The sequence below is a fragment of the Triturus cristatus genome, chromosome 8, assembly GCF_964204655.1.
Source record: "Triturus cristatus chromosome 8, aTriCri1.1, whole genome shotgun sequence".
Lineage (NCBI taxonomy): Eukaryota > Metazoa > Chordata > Amphibia > Caudata > Salamandridae > Triturus > Triturus cristatus.
The window spans coordinates 1,096,926,596-1,096,949,056 of record NC_140591.1 but is presented as its reverse complement, the minus strand read 5'-3'; the positions used below and the strand labels follow the sequence as shown (position 1 = coordinate 1,096,949,056).

The 22,461-nt window shown below is 44.6% G+C and overlaps 1 protein-coding gene across 2 annotated transcripts in view; it reads left to right on the top strand.

The window, feature by feature from the left end:
• Positions 1-22,461, top strand: part of EDAR (ectodysplasin A receptor) — a 353,642-nt gene that overhangs the window by 143,954 nt on the left and 187,227 nt on the right. For both annotated transcript variants that reach the window (XM_085622640.1, XM_085622641.1), the window contains exon 5: positions 9,917-10,002. In XM_085622640.1, coding sequence (XP_085478766.1) covers positions 9,917-10,002 — 86 coding nt within the window. The remainder of the gene's footprint in view (positions 1-9,916; positions 10,003-22,461) is intronic.

Below are 22,461 nucleotides of genomic sequence, written 5' to 3'. Positions count from 1 at the left end.
TGCTGCATGTTGATATCACTAATGAGGTAAAAAATCTGTTTTTCTATCCGATCCTCTTGGCTCGAAGAGAGATCTGTAAAAATTGGATCAGTAACTTACCACAGACAGAAGTAGACTGGGTAAAATATGTTAAATAGACAATCAGCCTGGATAAGGCATCATTGAGAAAAAGAAACCAATTCAACCTGTAATGTCGAATAAGGATGGACTCAGAAGCCCAAGTCGCAGAACAACAGATCTCATCCAAAGCCACCGCATGAAAGACGGCCCAGGAAGCCGAGACCCATCCTAGTGGACCGGGCTTGGACCCCTGAAGGACAAGGCAAACCAGAACCCTGATAAGCCACAGAAATAGCGGACTTGATCCAACAACCTAGGGTCAGCCGAGAGGCAGCTTTCCCACTGCCAGCAAGACCAAAACTCACAAACAGACTGCCAGAAGCACAAAAGGCAGCAGACCTGTCCACATACACAGACAAAGCACACTTCATATCCACAGAGTGCAACAAGTGTTCCTCAGGAGTAGAAGATGAAGGGTAGAAAGAAGGCAACAACAACTCCAGAGATGTTTGAAACTTAGAACGAATTTTCTAAAGAAAACAAGGATCCAAACGCAAAATCACAGCATCCTTCACAAATCTAAAAAAAGGAAGAGAAAAACGCAAAGCAGAAAGTTCCTCCAACCTCCGAGCCGAATTGATTGCCCCGGGAAAGCCCCCTTAAGAGACAAGAACTTGACATCCACAGTCAACAAAGGCTCAAAAGAAGAGGACTGAAGAGCATGCTGGACCGAAGACCGGACAGCAGGAGAGGAGAGAGAAAAGCTTCGGAACAACTGGGACACCAACAGACCATCCACAGAGAACAAAGAAGCCGAATCCTGGAAAGCTGTGACAGCCGCCCGCTGGCCTTTCAGGGGAGACAGAGTAAAACCCTTATGGAACCTGTCTTAAAAGAATTGCAGACTCGCAGAGACAGAAAAAGAAGTAGAGAACAGACCACCAGCTGTTTAATGAAGACCAATGCTTAGAAAAGGAAGGAAAACTCTGCATCACAGAATTAATGTGGTCAGGCAAACCCCGCCCACCTAGCGACAGCTGCTCAACTTCCAGACCACTAAGGGGAGCAGACCAGCACGGCAGGAGAGAAAGGCCACCGAGGAGACAGATGCCGCGGCAAGATCCAAGGAGGACCCTCCGCCAGACTCAACAACAGCAGGAACCAAGACCTCTATGGTCAGTCTGATAACACAGCCACCATATTTGACCCCGCCCTCTGGACCTTCAACTGAAACGCAGGAATGAGGAGAAAAGGAGGGAAAGCATGCAGGAACCAAGGAAGACATGTGAGGGACAATACCTCCACACCCCACGCCCCTGCTCTGGAATTCATGAACAAAAGAGAGGCAGGAGAGCATTGGTCCTGGAAGCAAACAAGTCCAACCTGGAAGCTCCGAACCTCCGCGGAACACCCTGGGAGACAGACACATCAGAGAGGAGGGAAACCTGTGACTCAGGGCATCCGCATCACATTGTCTGTGCCCCTGATGTGTTGACCTGAAATGGCCTGGAGATGCAGTGCCATCCAGCTCGCTATAGCACAGGCCACAAGATTCAAAGAATGACTGTGAGTACTGCCCTGATGATTCACGTAAGCCACAGTCACAGTGTTGTTGGACGCACCAGGGCTTTGCAACCTTAAAGATGAGCCTGGAAGTATTGAAGGGCCTTCTGCACAGCCAACAGCTCCTTCAAGTTGGAAGAGCGCCTGGTTTCTGACCCCAGCTAACGAGCCTGCACAGTTCACCGACCCAGAGTCACAACCCATCCCCGGACACTGTCGTCCATCGTCAGAACCACTGGTGGTGCGCTACGCAACCATATACCCCAGTAGAGGTTGGATGCATCCATCCACCTCTGCAGGCTGTGCACCACATCCAGAGGGACCAGGACTACCAAGGACAAATCCTGAACAGGAAAACGAACAAAGAGGTGAAGATGCCACAGCAAGGGATGAAGATGCAACCTGGCCGACGGCACCATGAACATCGAGGCCACCATGTGCCCCTGCACCTCCATCCAATGAAGCAGCGGGCATAGTGTCGAGAAAACAGAGCCCTCAACAACGACTGCAGACGCTGTATCAGAGAGGGAGGCAGGAACACTTTGCCCAGAATAGAGTCGAAGTCTGCCCCTATAAAATAGTTCCTGGTGGCAGGTTGAAGGGGGCTCTTCAGAAAATTCAGGAGGAATCTGTGACTTTGCAATCGTACTTATGGTCAAAGACAGATGTTGAAACATCAGCAGGATAGAGGGGCATGCAGCAGCCAGTCCTCCAGGTACGGAAACACAGATACCCCCTGGAGGTGCAGGTGAGCCACTAGGGGAGCCACCACCTTGGTAAAGACCATGGGTGAGGAGTGGAGGCCTAAAAGGAGGACACAAAACTGCAAATGGCAACCCTGCAGGGAGAACTGCAGAAACTTCTGGAACCCCAATGCCACAGGCACATGCTGATACGCATCCTGAAGATCCAAGGTAGACATTACACAGCTGGCTTGAATCAATGGAATCATATGTTGTAGGGTCTTCATCTTGAAGGGGCTCTTCCGGACAATCCTGTTCAGGAGCCTGAGGTTGATCACAATTCAGAAACCCCCTGTAACCTTCGGGACCAGGAAGACGAATGGATAAGTGCCGTGACCCCATTCCAACCTCAGAACAGGGATGATTGCTTCTTCAGGAATAGCAGTTAAACCCCTTCGAAAAGAGCCCTCTGACCGGGAACATCCTCCGGAACCGGAGTACGAATCGTGCCACACTCTGGGGTGCGTGGGGGGACAGGAACTTCATCTGGTAACCCCTCTCCAGCACACTCAGCACCCACAGGTCCATAGTCGTGAGTCTCCAGGCAGCCAGGAATTTGTGCAGTCTCCCACCAACCTCAGGTAGACCGCCAGCAGGATTATGGAGGGTGACATAGTCCAGAACGCTGACTCCCAGGACCGGCATCTGGATGAGGCTTCCTCTAGAATATCCCCTGGAAACCTTTCCCCGGGCCTTCTGGTTCCTGAAGTTACTCCTCTGATGGTGAGAAGGCTGATAAAAAGACGTTGCAGAGGAAAAGAAAGCCTCCTTGTGCCACTGATGCCTCTAAAAGGAAAAGGAATGCTTCCGCTCCTTATAAACCTTATGCAACTTCTTCTCAAGGCCTTTACCAAAAAGCAGAGTTCCAGTACATGGTAGTCTCAAAGCCATGGGACACTGAGCACCATCCGTCTTCCAACCCTTCAGCAGCAAATTATGAAGGGCCGTAATGGAAGCACCACAGGAGAAAGCTGACACCCTAACAGAGTCAAACACAATGTCAGAAAGAACTCAGCCTGACATCCCAATTGACTACAATAACTCAGGACACTGCCCACCATCCTGGATCGTTGAGAACATTGTTTTGAAGTCGGACAATAAAGACTGGGCCACATAAGCACCATATACCCCTGAACAAATGGCAAGATGGGATCCCGCATAAGCCTTCTTCAGAGAGTAATCAACCTTTTCATCCACACCATCCTTCAGGACATTCTCCTAAGCCATGAATGGACGCCCCACCAGACTGACCACGATAGAGTCCACAGGAACCGACTCTGGAATAGTATCCTCCATGTCTCTCAAGGGGCAAAGTTTATACATGAATCAAGGCATCATGATGCGATCAGGGTCCTTTTATTCCTTCAAAAGAACATCCATCACAAACGGATGAATGGGCAAGACTTTGGTAGGCAGCTTCAAAAATGGTGCAAAACTTGTCCTTTGAGGTGCTGGCTAGCTCCACAGCTGGGAAACCCATATTGTCAATCACATGGGAAAGAAGATCTGGTAATACATTCTTAGAGATATATTTCCCCTTAAGGTCCACAGCACCCAAGGAGGGCTCATCAGAAGAATTCAAACTGTAAATGTCAGAGTAGATGTCGTGCCTTCCTCCAGAGGGAACACCAGCTGGCTTTTTTACTTGCTTCATAGCAGACAAGGTCTCCAAAATTAAGTGCCTCAGCCGGTCATCATCACCCCCTTTACTCTTCTTCAAGGGAGGGGCCAAATTACAACTCCCCCCGGAGGAGAAGGAAGAAGAAAATGGAGAGCAATGTCTGCGCTTAGAAGAATGCTTCCCCATACTGTCTTAGACACGTGACAGCAGAACCACCCTGGAGAGCAGTAATAAATATAGGTGAAGCAGAGACAACTGCTTCCAACCAGTCTCCCCACGCACGAACAGCAAATAGCAATAAAACTAGCTGAAAATGCCGCTGGGAGTACTTACAGAATGCAGGGGAAGAGCCACCACATACTGCTCCAGCTGCCTCAAGCAGCCCGCCCACACGGCAGGCGTTGATCCATGCAGCCACCGCAGGGCACTTCCAAGCGGCAGACAGCATTGGGAGAGGCTCCAGGCAGAAACGAATGCTGCCTCTGTTATCACACCCCGGGAGAAAACTAGAAATTCACCCCTCCAGACCACACTGGCTCCCAACTGCGCCACACACTGAGGCAGCTCAAGCCACGACTGGCAATCTGTAATACAACCCACTCTCAGCACCGCAGAGCCACGAAGCTAAAGACGCCGGCAGGAGCTGAGACCGAGGTGGGCCAAACAGCGGCATCACTCAATGCGGCCCCCAACCAGCATCCGTGAAGGAACAACAGTAACCAGAAAACGCTGACCGGGAGTCCAACCAAGCCCAGCAAGCAGGACTCCCAGCAGTGAAGCATACTCATGGGTTGCAGGAGACCAACCCCGCGTCTTGACCACCAGGAGCTCCCACGACGGTCCCCAGGCACTCATAGAGCCCAGCAGAAGGAGAGGCCTAGAAACAACACACCGAAGGAGGTAAAAGCCCAGCAGGAAATATAACAGGTAGTGCTTTGCTCTGGCTATAGTTTTATAGTCCCTGGCAGGAGGGTGGGTGGAGTTAGCAAACGTTTCCTGTCAGTGAATATTACCTCCTTTTTTATGACCGGGTCGAGGACGAGGGACGTAGATGTAAGGCAGTTTTTGAGATAACATGGTAGATGAAGACTGATGTTGGTGGTACCCTTTTGCATAGTTCTTGAATGGTGTTGGGTAGAATGGTGCATGGGAATCTGACACTTGACTGCACTATAGTGCTTACCATTGAGATCACTACTCTCTAGTTTGCCCATCTGTAAGGGACATGATTAAAAGAAACAAAAGGAAGATCGCTGTGGCGAATGAAAGCAGTTCCCAATTTTTGCTGCCTTCTCTTGCGTCCTCGGGCAGTATGGGCTCAGATTGGCCCAAGTTTCCTTTGCTCGCATTGGATGCAGGTCTGGCAGACCTTAGCCTGGGAGGCAGGCCGTTTTACATAGCATTTATGGGGATCCAATGGAAACGTTGAGTACACAGTGGGCGCTCAGGGAAACAAAAAGAAGGAAGGGCTGAAGGGTTGGTCCATGGTGGGAGGGTAAGTCACTGAGCAAAACAGAGACAAAAACCCCCAAAAATGCCAATTGTTGTGTAGAGAGGATGTGGCATAACTTCCAAAGCTGCTGACTTTGGAACTGGGGAACCAGGTTCTAGTTTCCGCGTCCGCTCTCCCCGTGCTTATATTAAAAAAATGCAGAGACATGACGATCTGAAAAATTTAAATAGAACAATGGCAAAAGCCAACAACATACTGTTTGTAAACTAAATAGGGAATGAAAATGACAAAGGCTCATCCCTAAGTTTATTAATACAATGGCAAGCGGGACTGTGAACGAGTACAGGAAGAGAAGCAGACATTTCAAAAACATAGGCAGAAACAAGAACAAAACGGAAGTAAGAGGAACATTTGAAGCATGCTAATGACGTGTGAGTGTGCGTGTGTGTCTTTCTCTCGGTGGTGTGTATAGATGTCAAGCACTGGGTCCCAACTGCGTTTGGAATGGAAGGCTGCTCGGCTGGCATAAGTCCAGGCTCCTCTTAAACAGCCAGAAGGAAGGAACAGGTCCCTATCCCAGAAACGAAGAAAGTAATAAAAGTAGTCCCTGATTAACTAGTGTTGGTCTGGAGGCGAGTATCCAAGGAGGAGCACGGGCTGTGTAGATGAGTTACATTTTGATTATTGTACGTAAAACGTATCTAATGTGGATTCCGTGAAATTCTGGCGTGGATTAACAATCGTAGACGTATGTCAGACATCCATTCACTTTCCAGTAATGTGTGGTGAGGTAACCATTTACCTTCACTTATAAGAAGGAGTGAATCTCCTAAGGTCTAGAAACACTCTTTATTATGTTGATGATAACATATTTTGTTAGCTTTGTGGTGAGAGATGTTTATCTTTCCCTACTGCACAGTAGCTAGTAGATTGCTCCCCCCGAATGCGCTGTACTTAAATTAATAAGTCGCTCAGTATATCTGGCCTTTTACGTTCATTTGTGGTTTGGCAGTGACTGTGTTTATTCAGTGTGGGTGTCTCCACAGTGCCGTCCTTTGTTGAAGATGAACACTGTGTGCATGAATGGGTTCCAAGGACATACGAGGACTGGGATTTGAACTACAGAAGTAGGACAGGCGGTGCATGCTGATCCTGACAATGCAGGGGACAAGCGGGGGGAGGGTGGCGGTGAGAGATATGTGGTTTGGGACTAGAAAAGTTGGCTAAGTGGATCACACACCAGTGTGGTAGATCAACAAATAAATGTTAAGCGCATATGTTTTCTAGGGAAACTCTGACAGGAGGGAAAACAGATTACAACAACCCATGTTTAGACAAGTGAGATAAAAACAGCCCAAGAGTAGCACTAGTCACTCAGATGTGCATTATACAGAGGAGTGTGACATGTGTGGAGAGCAGCAGAACAACTAGCGCAAATACAGGAACAAGCCAGATGGGAAACCCACAGGCAAATTGAGGAAACCTGTAAAAAAAAACATTGCATGAGGAGGAAGACACATAATGCCCACAGCCAAAGAAAATACGATTGTGCAAATGAATTGAAAAGGTTGTGTTTCTGCATCAATGTTTTACATCAGTGGTGGTTTCAAATAAAGAACCACCAGTGTTCAATGGCTGAGGTCCTGACCAATCTAATGGGACAATGGAACAGATTGGTCGCAAATATTGATACCACAATTCTACCCTCCGTATTGAGAAACACTCCCGCCATGTCCCAGCAAAACTGGACAAAAGAAATTGGAATATCTTGTATTCTTGCCATTATTTTGCTACATGCTTACTATAGTTTTTAAAGATCCAAGTAAAGCATCAGGAGGAAGAAGGGATCCATGGTGTCAAGAATAGGAAGGGAAAAAGTAGACAGGCTCTTGCTATTGATATTTTCTCAAATGATAGCTGCCATGGCCACTCATTTTTTGGGACATTTAATTTTTATTCGAACAGCAAATTCACATCATGCCCATATTTGGGAAAACAAGCATTGGCAAAGCCAATATTTCCTGCTATGGAAGGCGATTGCCAAGCTATTGCCGTTGCCAGTGCTAGTTTGCTTTGGGATTGGTAAATAGAAAAAATCCCCCCAGTGCATTATGATGCAGTTGCATCCCTGCACATACATGGTCACCATTCTTGAATGGTTTTTCTAATAAAAAAATCCAGTCCAAGATGGCTGCTTATGCATGTCTATGCGTGCACATGCACCATAACGCACCAGAAGTCATTTAAGTGTTCTTTTTTTACCTTTAATTTGACATTCCAAAAAGGCATTTGTGAATGGTAGATTGAAAATAAAGCATGCATGTGATTCCGCCCCCCCCCCCAAAAAAAATAAGTAAATGTCGTCGTAGCAGTGTGCAGCTGCCAGACAGTTCGTGGACAGGGAGCTAGAGAGAGGAAAGCCATGCACTCCCATGAAGTGCTCAAAGACAAGTGAGAAAATAATTCCTTGATGTCAGCAGTGGTAAGATATACCTCATCTGATCAAAACAATGCTAAAGGAATTATGGTCCAGGAACGGGGCAGAAAATAAAATTGGGTGAAAACCAATTAATTGGGAACATGACATTAATCTGAGATATCCTGATCTATCCAGTTCTGAGCAAGGGACTAACTCAAACCCTCTCTATGAATTGCATATTATAGGTCTTCAACAACAAACAACTATGATGTAGGCGAGACCTAAGAGATGACTTATGCCAACAGGCTGTGCCATTAAGGCAATGACACTGCCTTCCTATCTTTTTAACTTTCCAACCTTTTAATAAGAGCCACATGAGGCTGGTTCCCCAACTTCCATAACGCTGTACTTGTATCTTCATTCAATAAGTATATTGTAAGTTTTATGTCTCTAAACTGGATGTATCTACTTTTTTGTTGTTGTCCACAAGTTCATTTCAGGCCGCCATTTAAGGTGCAGCACTCCAATTGGCACCTGAAATGGCTTCCAATAGCAGACAGTCAAATCTTACAAGTGGGATGTCAGTGCACCAGGAATGAATATTGTGTTGATCGCACTGACTAAACGGGTGACAATCAAAATTATATTACTAGAGTAGTTGCTACTCTAATAGATCCACGTTAATGTACTGTGAATGTGGTACAGTCTGCCATTTGTTGACATCTCTTGCCCCAAGGTAAGTGGTTTTGTAGCTGTGTAGTCCTCTCCATTGAAGTATCAGCACTTCACACCAGCATCCCGGTCCATGTACCTTGTTTTTAAAAAAAAAAATGTATTCCCAATTCAAATAGTTGAGACCAATACCAGGGCACAATGGAGGTGGCCAAATGTTGTCTTCATATAACAATATCGGCTTTATTTCAAACGTCCATGCAGGGCTTCCTGTGTCTTGTAGCATTTGCAGGTAACAATGCAAACCCATATAATCATATTCAATGAAAATTATTCGTTGATGTGGCAATGACAACTAGTTTTAGAAAAGTGTATAATTAACTTTGCCATTTTATATGGTAAATTGCCAGAATTTCAACACGTCTTGCAAATCATTTGTTTCACAGAGCACTATTTTATAATTTACTGAATGTACAAGTAATGTAAGTGGATTTCACATAGAGTTCAAATCTAGGAAGGGCCTGCAGTCCTAGGAAAGAGCATATTTATCCTTTGTATGAACAATTACACAGCCTTGGCCAGATTCACAAAAAAGCTGCAAATCCCTAGATACGTGGAGTTCTCATGTGTGTTGCATGAATTTATTTCAGTCTAACTTATTAATTCTAGCAGGATATATTATCCATATACCTATTTATAGGTGTATGCGTCTCACATACCTTCCTGCAATATGCAGGTTTCCTCAATCCCACCTGTTAAAATACTCCAAGTTATGGAGATTCTGTAAATAGGGTGTTGGGAAATTAGGGAAATACTGAAAGTTAGTTTTGATTTTATTCCTTTTGTGGAAGGAATGTTTTATGAAATGTTCTAAAAAATCCTTCCCGACTTCCAAGAAAATAGGAATGTTGGTGACTGTCCATACTTTCTCAACCACTTACACGTATATTAAATAGGTGCAAGATTATAAATTCAGATGAGCGTTGCACCAGCTTGACTACTTCTTTGACAATACCCGTATGAAAAGCAGGCAGTAGACATGTACTTTTTCTGAGGAATTGAATAGGCTATTTCAAATTAAGTTTCTAATGATATCAAAGCCTGAAAGACCATCTCCTTGCAAAGCCTTCTGCTAAAATCACAGTATTTGAATGTGGTGCCCTTTTCTCTGTTTCCTTGTTTATAAACAAGGTCTATTGATTATTCTGCTAAACACTCCCAGCTGAAGATTAGAAAATGAAGCATGGAGAGATACACTGATTTTTGTAAACACACTTTTAAAAGATCACACTTTTGTACGTATGAGTAAATGTTCACCCAATCAGACTGTCAAAGGATTGTAGCAAGCTGTCTTCTGATTTGCCTTGTCTTGCCTCCTATTACAGGTATTATATGCTAGAGAACCGGCCGAGGAATAGCTATATGATGGTTTGCTACTCGTGTTTACTGGCACCACCAAATATCAAGGAATGTAAGTGTTTTTATTTTAAGATATGATTCACAAAGCCTTAAGCTTTGTCCTATTTGTATCTATGGTATGAATTTGGGCTGTAAAGTTTGAAATGGCCCAATGTAGTTTTCAGTAAAATAGATTATATCCAGCCAAGACCATGAGCCAGGTTTTATGGATCTGGCTTGATAACCACAGCCAACCTGGTAACAATGGAATCCATTTGAGCTTTGAAACCTTAATGTACTCTTCTCGTTTGTTTGAGAGTTTTCTTTAAACACTGCTTTACACAGTACAAAAACGTACCTTATAAATAGTGCGCTTAAAGAAAACGTCACTTATTCTCTTCCAAAAAGTCCTCTGTTTCTGACTCATTTGAATTCTATGTGGGTAGTGGAGCTGGAATATGGATTAAATAAAAAAACGGGCGTGAGCTACCAGTAAAGTCCTTCAATATATTTCACTATAAAAGTACTTGCAATCTAACTTTTGTAAACTCATGTTGACCTATATGGAGACATACTATGCCAGGAACTAAGAGTTAAACATGTTTAAAAACATGGTGCAGGGCTACTGATAGACAGGCATTTACAGATTTGCTGGAATCACAAGAACATTGTGATAAAATGCTATCTATGTTAATAGCCTGAGGGTGAGCAGTCACGCCTCACTAACAGACAAATCAATTTATATCTTAACAAAAACTGTTATGTCTTTCCAGTTTCTTGTCAAGCTTTGCTTTGCATTACCATACTCTATTTTTAGGGATGATTGTTCTACTTCTAGCTGCCTTATCTTCTTTCTCCACCCTCCCTTTTATCATGTATTTGACATTTGTGTTTAATCTACGAAGATCCTATGCTTTGTTTTCTTAGACCTCCCTCCAGGCAATAATCTAGACTTTAGGGTGAACCTACCAGATGTCAAAAAAGCAATGGATACGATTAACCATGCAGGTCCATACACTTATGTGATTTCTCCCAAAAATCATTCCATCATTTCCAGTTTGACTTTGCTAGATATGGTTACCTGTACGCAGATCAGTCTTATCTTGCCTCAAAAGGAGCCGTTTGGCCCAAATGACTATGGCATAATATCTGGTATCTGAATGGATTAAGAAGCACTATCAGACACATAATTTTCAGTGGCGGCTGCCACAAATAAAGGGTGGTGCGGGGGTGGAGGAAACACAGAAGGGGTCGCGTCGAGCGCGGAGGGGTTAGTAATAATATATCAATTTAAAAAATAGAACTTATCTGAAGCTGCAGGCCCCCTCCCGCATTGCGTCGCCCCTCCTCTCCTCTTCCTGGTCCCAGCAGCCCCTGGGACAGACTTCCATCCACTCACCTTGTTGCAGAGCAGTGCAGGGATTTGCCTGAGCAGGCTAAAAAGACGCTCCTCTCAAGTCATGGAGTCTGTGGGGTTTCTCCAGCCCGGCTGCTCAGTGCAGTCGGGCTGGAGTAACCTAAGTGTGCATGTGTGTTTTGGTTGACCTGAGATGACTGGCCAAAACACATATGCGCACTTAGGGAGTGCAGATAGCACTCCTCTTCCCCCTCCCTTGCCTCGGCCCTGCCTCTCCCTACAACGCTGGCTCAGAGCTGACAATGAAAAATAAAACGATGCTAGATCATCTTTTTGTTTTCCATTTGCTGGCTCTGAGTCAGGCAGTGAGGTGATGCTCCCCCGCCATTGTGGAGGTGCCGTCGCTGATCGTTTTGTACTTCATGCATTAAAGACTTGAAATTTCGGTCATTGGGCTCAAATGCTTTGAGTTGTACTCTCGTGCTCCCAGTGGAGATGAAGAACTATGGTGAGGGGCAGACATATCACAGCAGGTTTGAGATCTTGTACAACTGTGTCGGCCACCTTTGCCTTATTGTCCACGAATAATAAACACATCATTGGTAGAATACTCCAGACTGAACAGTTTCAGCAGCTAGCTAGTAACCGAAGATCCATTCCGGACAATGGATAACAATTTCTATAGGACCCAATGTTATTTTGAGCTTTAGGGCCTGGTGTCATTTTGAAAGCACATAAATCCCTATCATGTAATTATGTTCCATTTCTAAAGCCCAACAGGTCATACGTGTTGTCCTAAAGGGCTTTAATATCCCTAGTCACCACCTCAGGTTATCTTTTGTAGGTCCTACTTTCTTCAGCAACGGAAAGGTGAAGCATTGAAATCAGTGATTGCCTGTAGCCAATATGAATTTGTTTGGGTTTCATTACATCTTGTCACTGCCACAAAAGGAACAGTTAAGACTGAGCTACTAGCCCATGGAAGACTGCATGGGAGTACTTGCAACCACAGGAAAGTGGAGCTTTAGTGCCCAAGCGCAACCTGCTCGGAACCCCTATGTGGGCCTATCTCGAAAACAAGGAGAGGGGACTCTCAAGGCCAAAAGGCTGGAGCACCCACTTGTAGGCCTAACTCTCCAACTTATGAAGACTGATCCGGACAATCACCTAGTGGTGATTGGCACTGTCTTAAAAATCTTAGTGGCGCTGAATTGTTATCTATGAGCTAGTTTGCGCAAATCATATGGCAACCAGGCTTTGCTTCACCCTAAATGGGAAACGTTAATTGATGGACGGTGAATGTATTTAGGTCCCAATCATGAAAGGTTATATAATGAAATATCAACAAAAATAATATTCTGGTACAAAAATATCGTTGGTAAAATACTGACACCCAAAATATCAACTTTACATACATATAATGTAAAGTACAAGAATATCAACTACATATCGTGAACCAAAATATCAATATTATATTGGCAAATATACATATAATAATGGAATTAAAGTTTATTGTATTAAGAAAGGCACATCAAATATTCCGTACATTTAAATAACGTAATAACAATCATTTAAAATGTAAAGAATATAATTCTTAAAAGCAATTTTATATCTGAAACATTCTTTAAAATGCTGCTGACCTACTGGCTAAAAATGTGTACAGGTCTAAAAACGATGTTTGTGACATCTCATCCTCACCTAAAGAGAAGGTGGAGAAGTGTGGCTCAATGGTTAGAGTGGCAGACCCTGATGCAGAGATCTGGCCTGGGACTAGGGTTCAATTCCTTGCCTCGGTGGGTCTTGGGCTCAAAATTCCATGGACCTGACAATTCTTGCCTCGGTGCCTATTCCAATCATGGAGTGCAACTCTGGGCAATAGCTTGCTTAATCTCCACAACGACCCCCACAACGCTAAGGATGCCTGGCCTCCACCTTGGGGGTGCCCAGGAGTGGACGCCTCACAGGGAAAGCCAGGATGGGTTCCACAGCGGTATTCGTACAAGTGCCTTAAGACCCTTGCGGGTGAGTAGTGCGCTATACAGGTATCAATTTACAATTTAAATCTAGCAGGGCGCAATTTGAGTGGTGTTTGTATGCGCCCAGCACTCCTGTTAGATTACAACTGAAGGTGGGTTATATCACTTAAATGTTCATATGTTTACATATGTTTCTGCTTGCATTCAACATCCTCTAATTTCTCCTGGTCCTAATAAACCATACTTCCCCAGTCTACACCTATATTGTATAGCATGTATAGCATGAGAAAAGCCACGGTGATCATCATGAAGAATACCTATTCAAAATCTCAAATTAAAGAGTTGGCATCTGCCAGCTGGAGCATGAGAGCATTCAATCCACACTGGTTAACCCAAGGTCCCCTTTGAAAGGCAAACTTGAAGGGGGAAGCTCTGACTTTTTACCTGAGCTTCACAGCTGTTTTTTAGTTTTTGGAATAACCAAAGCCCATACAATATTTTATTTATTGAGTTTTATGTAGCGCACACTTGACACGAGGGCGTGAGAGTGCTTCACAGAGTTTACAGCAAATACATGAGATACATTAGGAGTAATTGTAGATACAAATGACAGAGAGCGACGAGGAATACATTTCATGGTCGCTTAACGTGCTCCATCCATCCAATTATTTTTGTGTGTCGACCAAAAGCATTTTACCATTTACCATTACCATAAATACTTTATCCTACAAATATTCTTAACTGTTTCTACCTTGTAGTGTTAGTTATTTTTACACTGGTCTGAACTTCAGGCCTATTTTGCCAAGAAGATCGCCGATATTATGATGCGATTTATCAACTACAAAAACCAGTCCTTCTGGATAAAATCAGATAAATGAGCATCACTTGGAAGTTTAAGTATATGCCACCCTTAAACCTATTACAGACCACAGTAGCGCAACCCAGTGATCCCTCAGGAGACTGGGTGAATACAATCCAGGACACAAAAGCTCCCCAACGAATCATTCAAATTGAAGAAATCATCCAATGAGTGGATCGAAGGAAAGGCGCAAATTGCATCCTCTCCTAAAATTAATGTATTCCAGGAACAGTCAAAGTCTTTCCTTGCTGTAAACCAAAAACTGTGCAGTCTACAGTTGAAATATATGCTGTAGTACCCTTCAAAACTGAAAGTCATTTCTCAGGCAAAAGGGTGCCTCCTTGAGCATCCGAATGAGGTCTGGCAGTGGCTGCAGCTGTGAGACAAGCTCCGGCTCACCAGTTGGGGGAGCGCAGAAGCTCAACATCTGGCACTGGTCCTGTCCGTGGTTCTTGGGAGCCCACTCATGAGGGGGGGGGGGGTTATCGACAGTGCCAGACCAGTTTTACATAGAATCACAATCCAGGAGAATGGCATCATGCAGGTGTTGGTTACTGATGTCCCACGGTCACTTGAGGGGGTGCCTTTGGTTCTTTCCCTGGCTGGTCTGGTCCCTGACACCCCATCTATCACAGCAGACATTGTACCAGACACAGTATTAACTGTTTGATGCCAGGCTAGTCCCATCAGCGTGCTCTTGCTCACCTTCGATATGTGACCTTAGCCTTGGGGACGGGGAACAAACTGCCTTGGATCCTTCCCTGCATGCCTATGGTTCGACAGCCTCAGGATGGACATATGGGGGCCTATACTTGCATAATTTGGCTTTTTTGATGTGCATAATTGTTTGTGAGAGTATCGCTGAGTGTATTCTCCTCTTTGGGCCTCCATGCCTTCATTGTGGTGGGGTGGTACCGGTGCAGCCTATCTGGGGCATGTATGTTCTCATTGCAGAGGTCAGTTGGGATAGGAGTCATGTGTTGGGGGATCTGTCCCTGTTGGATGGGTAGGGGAGGCTGTGTTGGTCCTGGCACATACTTGGGGTGGGCATATGTAGAAACTATGTTTTAATATGTTTGTCTGGGTATGGGAGGGTGTTCCTCATTGTGGTAGCATTGATGCAGAATGCATTGTTTCAGCTAAGTTGGGTTGTCACAGTACTACAGGGCATGGAAGGGATCTCTGCATTCCTGAACTCTGCATATGGGACATGAGTACAGACTCTTGACTTGGAATCTCTCCGGATTAGGGGCCATACGTTAAGCAATATAGGGTGCACTCCTTCCTGAGGCGTCTAAAATTAGTATAGCCTGCATACAGGAGGCACATTTGGATGGTACTGAGGCTGAGAAGTTAGTAAAGAAGTGGAAGGTAAAGGTTTATCATGCATTATGCTATGCATATGCAAAGGGACTGCTGGTTTGGGTGGCCCAGGAATGCCATTCTGTTATGTGGAGGCTGATGTTGAAGGTATATGTACACTACTTCAGGGTATGCTGGATGGTAAGGCCATATCTCTGATCAACTCATGTTTACGATTGTCCGTTAGTGTTAACACCTTTTGTTATTTAGGGTATTCAACAATAATGGATCTTGGGCACAACAGGTTTTAAATACACAATTCAAAATTAACTGAATATGCGGGGAGTATTTAGGTTCTCATGTAAAATTGGCAGCCATGAAGTTAAGAAAGTGTTGGGAATATATAAAGTGAGAGGTTTATCAGCCGCTACTCACTGGGGTGGCCCATGGGGCTATATGTCTAGCAAACCCCTTCAGATGGAGGAGACCAGCTTCCTAAAGAGTCTGTTGGGTGTACCTGGATCCACTTTATCCTTTATATTTCACAAAGGAACTGGTCTGCACTTTCTGGAGGATACATTAGCACTAAAACCCCTACTACTTTGGCATTTTTACTAAGTCCATCATCTCAGATTGCCTAGACCATGTTACTAAAATCCCTTGGTTGTCATACATTAATTAATTTTTTTGTCTATTTGACTTACCGGTCTGAAGTGACCCTGAAAGAAGCCTTTCAAGAGAAGAGTGTAATGAAGGCTTCCTTTATGAACTACAGACAGGAGCATAGAATGTGTGAAGAATTTAGGAAGCATACAGTTGCCTCATATAGATCAAATGATTTGCCCGAGGGTTGCCAATTCTACTTGATCTGGGTGAATCTGGGCATCGCTTTGTTTTAACCAGATTGCAGTTGGGCATTGTCCACCTTCAGTTGCCTTCCCCGACATCAAAAAATGCCCAACAGCTATGACTCCTTGCCCTTGTGATAGTGTGTTGACACAAAGCACAGAGCATGTTATTTTATTTTGTGTTTTTTATGAGGGTCTAAGGAGAAATTACTTAAAACCAATTTTTTACGCACAGGAAGTCGGAGATTATAAAGCTGCTACACGCTATATATTTACACCTGAGAATCCTTTGGTATGTTTTGATCCTGCACTGTACATATGGGGAGCTGTACATCTTATGAAAAATATTGTACTGTAGTGTACTTCAACAGGGATAACTTGATTTTTTTAAATCCTTTTAATGTAGCTGTCTTTTATACTCTGTATTTATTAATGATGTGTTTTTATGAACTTTTATGGCCATTGTAATTGTGCTGAATAAAGATTTTGAATCAAATCGTATGATACCGAAGCCAGGTGGGGATATATCAGACCCAGCACCACACCATCCGCCCACAATGATTAACACGGGTGTGAAAGTTGTACATACATTTTTGGCTAACCGCCTGAGTCCGATAGTGGGGAGCTTGGTGCATGAGGACCAGTGTTGGTTTATCCTTAGTTGCAACATGGGGATGAATCTGAGATGACTCATGCATGTCCTACATGGACAAGGAAATGATGATGGTCTCAAGTGACACAGAGAAAGCTTTTAATACTATGGGCTGGGGGTATTTTCATGAGGTATTGCAGGTCATGGTATTTGGGCCTCAATTTTGTGTCCAGGTAGGGGGATGTTGGTTGGACAGCTGGGAATTGGGGAGAGGGACCCGGCAATGTTGCCCATTCTCACCCCTTTTGCTTGCCTTAGCGTTAGAGCCCATGGCTATATGGGCCAGCAGGGTCATGTGTGACTGTGGTTTAGAGATGGGGGCGGTGCTGCATATTCTGTGGTTGTATTCAAACAATGCTCTGTTCTATTCAGGGCTCCCAAGTAGTCTCTTGGGTCTTGTCGCGACTCTTGGACGAGTTTGGTGAGGTGGTCAGACTGTGGATCAATCAAAAAAAGATGTTATTGTTTCTGTTAGCGGCTTTGGTGGGGACGCCGGGGGCGCTTACCTGATATTGGGCTGAGGTGGAAACTTGACCATTATTGATACTTGGACATGATTGTTACACATACCAAAAAAAGCAGATATGGCACAACATTGGAGTGTGCTGGACTCGTTGCCTTCCTTGGTGGCTTTTTGGAACACTTTGCCTCTTTCGCTTATGGGTAGAGTAGCCATCTCTAAGATGGTGCTTCTCCCACGCTGTCTTTATACTATTCAGAACTCATTGTGCACTTTGCCTTCTAGCATTTTCCTTTGGGTACACTCCATTCTTATCTCCCTTCTCTGGGCAGGCAAGGGAAATAGGGTGGCGCAAGTCACCGCTACAAGGAGCTATGAGGAGGGAGGGCTGGAAGTGCAGCGGCAGGAGTATTATTATTTTTCAGCCCATATGAAGCATGCTGCCAGATAGATGACCAAAGGCGATATCTGGGAGAAACAGGTGCTGGCAAGAATGGCTGAGGAGGCCGAGCTTCTGGCGCCACTGCTGATGGAGGGGTCTAGTATATCAATGGAACTACCCTATGTGATTCATCAGACTGTGTGCGTGTGGCAGAGGTTGGTGACAGTGGTGATTAGGAGGGCACCCTTTCACCAGGAACTACTGCACCAATCTGGCCCATAGAAGACAATATGTCTTTCGAGGCATGGCATGATGGGGGTTGTGACTTGCTTAGGGATCTATATCCTAATGAGCACTTTATCTCCTTTGAGGATGTGCAGGCTGAGCTTGGGGTGGACCCAGTCATTTTTAGGTCTCGCCTGACCCTGCGCATGCGCTGGTCTGGCGAGACATTTTGTGAGGGCTCCAAAAAGTGCTACCAGGCCAGCCTAGAGCTACAGTGCGGCCGCTTTGATGCTTGATCGCGATCGCGATCACTTTCGCGGCCGCATGGCCGCTTGGCATAGCCACTAGGTCTCGCTTTTGGAACCTTATAAGTATTTAGTTATGCAACTGTTGCATGGCTAAACACTTATAAGGTCCCAAAGGCGAGACCTATTGGCTATGCCAATGCTTGTTTCATTATGCTGGCCTGGCAGAGCTCGCCAGGCACACCTGGAAAGCGTTCCCTGCGGTTTTGGCAGCATCCAGTATGCAGCGGCCCTTGTTGAGCTGTCGCACTGGACAGCACTTGGTGTCATTGCTGTATAAGGCTGTGGTGGCGGATGTCACCCATTGGTCTCTGCGGTTCCGTCAGGTGTGGGATACTGATTCTGGGGACCCGGCCTCGGACGCGGATTGGGCACATGTTTGCACCCTGATGGCGTCTTTCTCCAGCAGTGCCAGCTTTAAACTGATCCATTTCAATTTTCTTCACCATATTTATGTGACACCCTGAGATCGGTCCACTGCCTGTCCTCATTGTAGCTTCTTGGAAACTGATTTTATGAATACGGCCTGAGGTTGCACATTGGTGCGGTCTTTCTGATCTCTGGTGGTTGATAGACTGGCTCTCACTGTACCCGTACACCACAGTTCAGGCTTCTGGGTAACATTTGCAGGCCCTAAGTGCAAAAAATGGCTTACAAATTTCTTCAGCTGGCATTGGTGTTCACTAGGAGGAGGGTGGCTGTTACCTGGAAGGGGCAGATAGCCCCATCGGAAGGAACATTGGAACAGGAATGTGGCAGAGTGGTCCCTGGCAGAGTAGCTACATATGAAGTGCAGAAGTGCAGCGGAAGGGATGAACAACTTTAGGATGACCTGGTTGCTTGGGTGGCCTTGTGTAACAGGTTTTAAGCCGGACGATATACACTTAAGTTTTTTTTTGGTTTTTTTTTTGTTTTTGCAGAGTTTTATATAGCGCGAACTTGGCCCGAATCCAATCAGGTATTAGAGCGCTTTACAAAGCAAAAGTTCCAGTTACGTTACACGAGGACACACATTCATTTTTTGTTGGACACGGGGAGATTAAGTGATTTGCCCAGAAACACAGGATGTTCAGCGTCGTTATCGAGACTCGAACCCAGTTCCTCAGGTCCGAGGTCGAGCGCCCTAGCCGTTAGGCCAACCCCTCTCCCCTATCTTTGTATTATATTCACGACCTGCACTGGAACCACCAACACACATGTACTGGGGTACCAATAGGATGGTGCAAGGATACAGATGAATGGACCTCTAACTCTGATGAATGGAGTGATTCGAATGATTCTGATTCTGAATATGCGCCCCCGTATTTTGGGAGAAGAGGGAGGGGACGAGGTAATATACACCCTTATCCTCAGCAGACACCATGGTGGTCACCACAACCGTAGTGACGAGAGCACTGACACTGAACTGTAATTGTGCCACCATTGGTCATGTATTTGGATGTGATTGACCGTATCCCTTCCTGTGTCACTGTCATGATCCCAGGTACTGGTCCCCTGAAGATTGCTATTAATATAACAATGGAATGTCATATTTGCTGGTAATATTTTAGCATGACCTTTGGAAAAATGCTGCTCGGTTGTTGATGGCATGAAAATTAATTGAAAACGTTTTTTTGTTTTTTTTAAAGATGGAAGTGGGAAGAAAACACCCCAAAATGTATGAGTGTGTATAGGAAGAGGGCTCTTCAGGGAAAAAATGTTTTCGCTGTGGAAAAAAAAAACATTTTAAGTGCAAATTCAATTTTGTATCTGTTCACTGCCTTTTACACCTCGTGCAGTTCAGCAGTCAAAAATGCTCACTGACCTACTAATGGAGGTACATGATTTCCATAGATGCCAATAATTACTCTTAGAACTCTTTCAGAATTCCCCCCAAAAATGATTTAATCTATATGCATTAGGAACCATGCAGGAGTAAGATTTCTACTTTTTCATGAACTTGTGGATGAATCAAGCACTAAACTCTAATAGTTTTAGGTCAGACCCAGAGAGAACTTTTGCCTGCCTCGTTTAAAAAAAAACCCAATAAATATACCATACATATATACACATATGTAGAGGGGCTTTCGGTCAATACTCATCATCCATTTTGTCTGTTCAAATATCATTTACATTTTGCTACTATCAAACAAACCAGAGCATGTGATCAATGGGCCTGCCCACCTCAAGCATTGCTCTCTTTCCCTGCGAGTCACAGCACTTTGCCTGATCACAAATGCCCATCTGCCCTAAAAGAAGTGCACTTGGCGGGCAACACTTTACTTTGCAAATGATTTTTGTTCACATTCTTTCTCCTGTTAAATTTATGTATTCATCCATGTGTGTTTAAATGAGGTCTTCGGGTTACAGTCCATCAAAGCCAATAGCACTTTGTCTTTGAGCTAATAATTATATTTCCCTGTAACGTGCATTAAAATGAAAAAGGTTTATATACCTGTTCTAAGAACACTTGCCTGCTAGGATAAAACTGTAATGTTCTATTAAAATTACATGTAACTATTGTTTTATTTTCAAATTAAACATGTTTATAGCAAGCACGTGACCAACATGTTTAGACAGGACCACATTTTCCTTTTCCCCCTTATTTTTATGGTTTGCGGCACAAGCTTGCAATACAAAATAAAAATTATCACTATCACCCAAGCTTGCTATGGCCAAGCCTATTGACTTTGCCAAAACTAGTTTTCCGTTTGAAATGACTCGTATAAGGTTGACCCTTCTTTTTCCAAAACATAGTCTCCATGTGTCTTTTCTTCTTGACTTAAGCCCCTTAATCGTCAAACCAGTTGGGGTACGTTGACTTAAATGGGCCTTATCTTGTGCATGGGCCCTATCACTCAAGTCTGAACTTGACTAAGATTTATTGTACTTGCAGGCTGGCTGTCTTTTCGCTCTTTACAGTGCTTTAAAACTGCTTTGAAGCACACGTTTTATTTGTTCGTCTTCCAGGTCAGATCGCCCGGACCCTAGGGCCACGTTTTCATCACCAAGTTTGCTCATTTTATGTTCTGCGCCTTTCTTCGCCGCCTGCCCATTAGAGTTCTTGGCAGGATCCTTCGAGGGAGATGCAGCGGCTGATTAAAACTGCTCGTGCACGCTTCGCTCCGTTTCCCAACAATGCTAAACTGTTCTTCTTGCAAAGATTGAAAACCCTCGGCACCTTCGCGAGGCCTGTCCTGGCAAGCCACTGCGCGTTCTTCGTGTAAAAGGTACTACACCAGAAGCAGGCATCGCTTGCGAGCTCCCTGTAGGTGGCGCTGTTCCCTAAACACCGTACTACCGTTGTTACACCAGGTGTTGCCGTGTCTACTCTCCTAGTAATATGTTTCCTTCACCTGTGACCTGCATATGTCTGACTGATTTGTCACAAACCACATCCAGGTTTTTAAATTCATCTCCCTCCGCCCACGTGCAGCGCAGAGCACCAGAGGTCATCTTTTGACAGAAACTGGGCTCCAGCTCCCTCCTAGCCTGTCTCTTCAATGAGAGAGCAAAAAGGAAACGTCAGCCATGCTGTCTACTGCTGGAAATTGCTCTGGAGAGCATTCCATCCATCGTTTTTTAGCTCCTCTGTGACACTACATAGGCTTCATAATCAGGTCCCCTGTGCCAGCCCCATAGGGCCGGCTCTAGTGCGGTGCGATCGGTGCCACCGCACCGGGCGCTGACTTGGGTGGGGGCGTCATGTTTATTGTTTTAAAGACACCAGATGCCAGGTTCCTTGCCCCAGCGATTTTCAAGCATCAATAAAAATGTCACCTTAACTCTGGTGATTAATGTTCTTCCTGGAGACAGCCCAGAGCTTTGTCTGGTAGTGGAAGTTTGACTCATCATAGCGCAGAAGGTTAATATGTCTGCTGCAAAGAACGTGTCGCATTCACATCACAAAGTGCATATAATATAAATAGGTCAATGGGTTATCGCTTTTGCCAGAGAGATCCTTATGTTACCTGCAGTTTAAATGTTAAAATTCTAATATAGTGCAGTGAGCTATTAACTGTCAACTGCAAGGAATATATTACAGCTACATGTTTTTTGCCCAGTCTTTCATTATCCTAATATTGCAAAAAGGGTTCATTTGGGTAGAAATCAATTCTTATTATTAAAGAAAACCCCTTACAATGGTGTTACATTTTAAATTCTGAATTTGGGCTTTTTCAGACCAA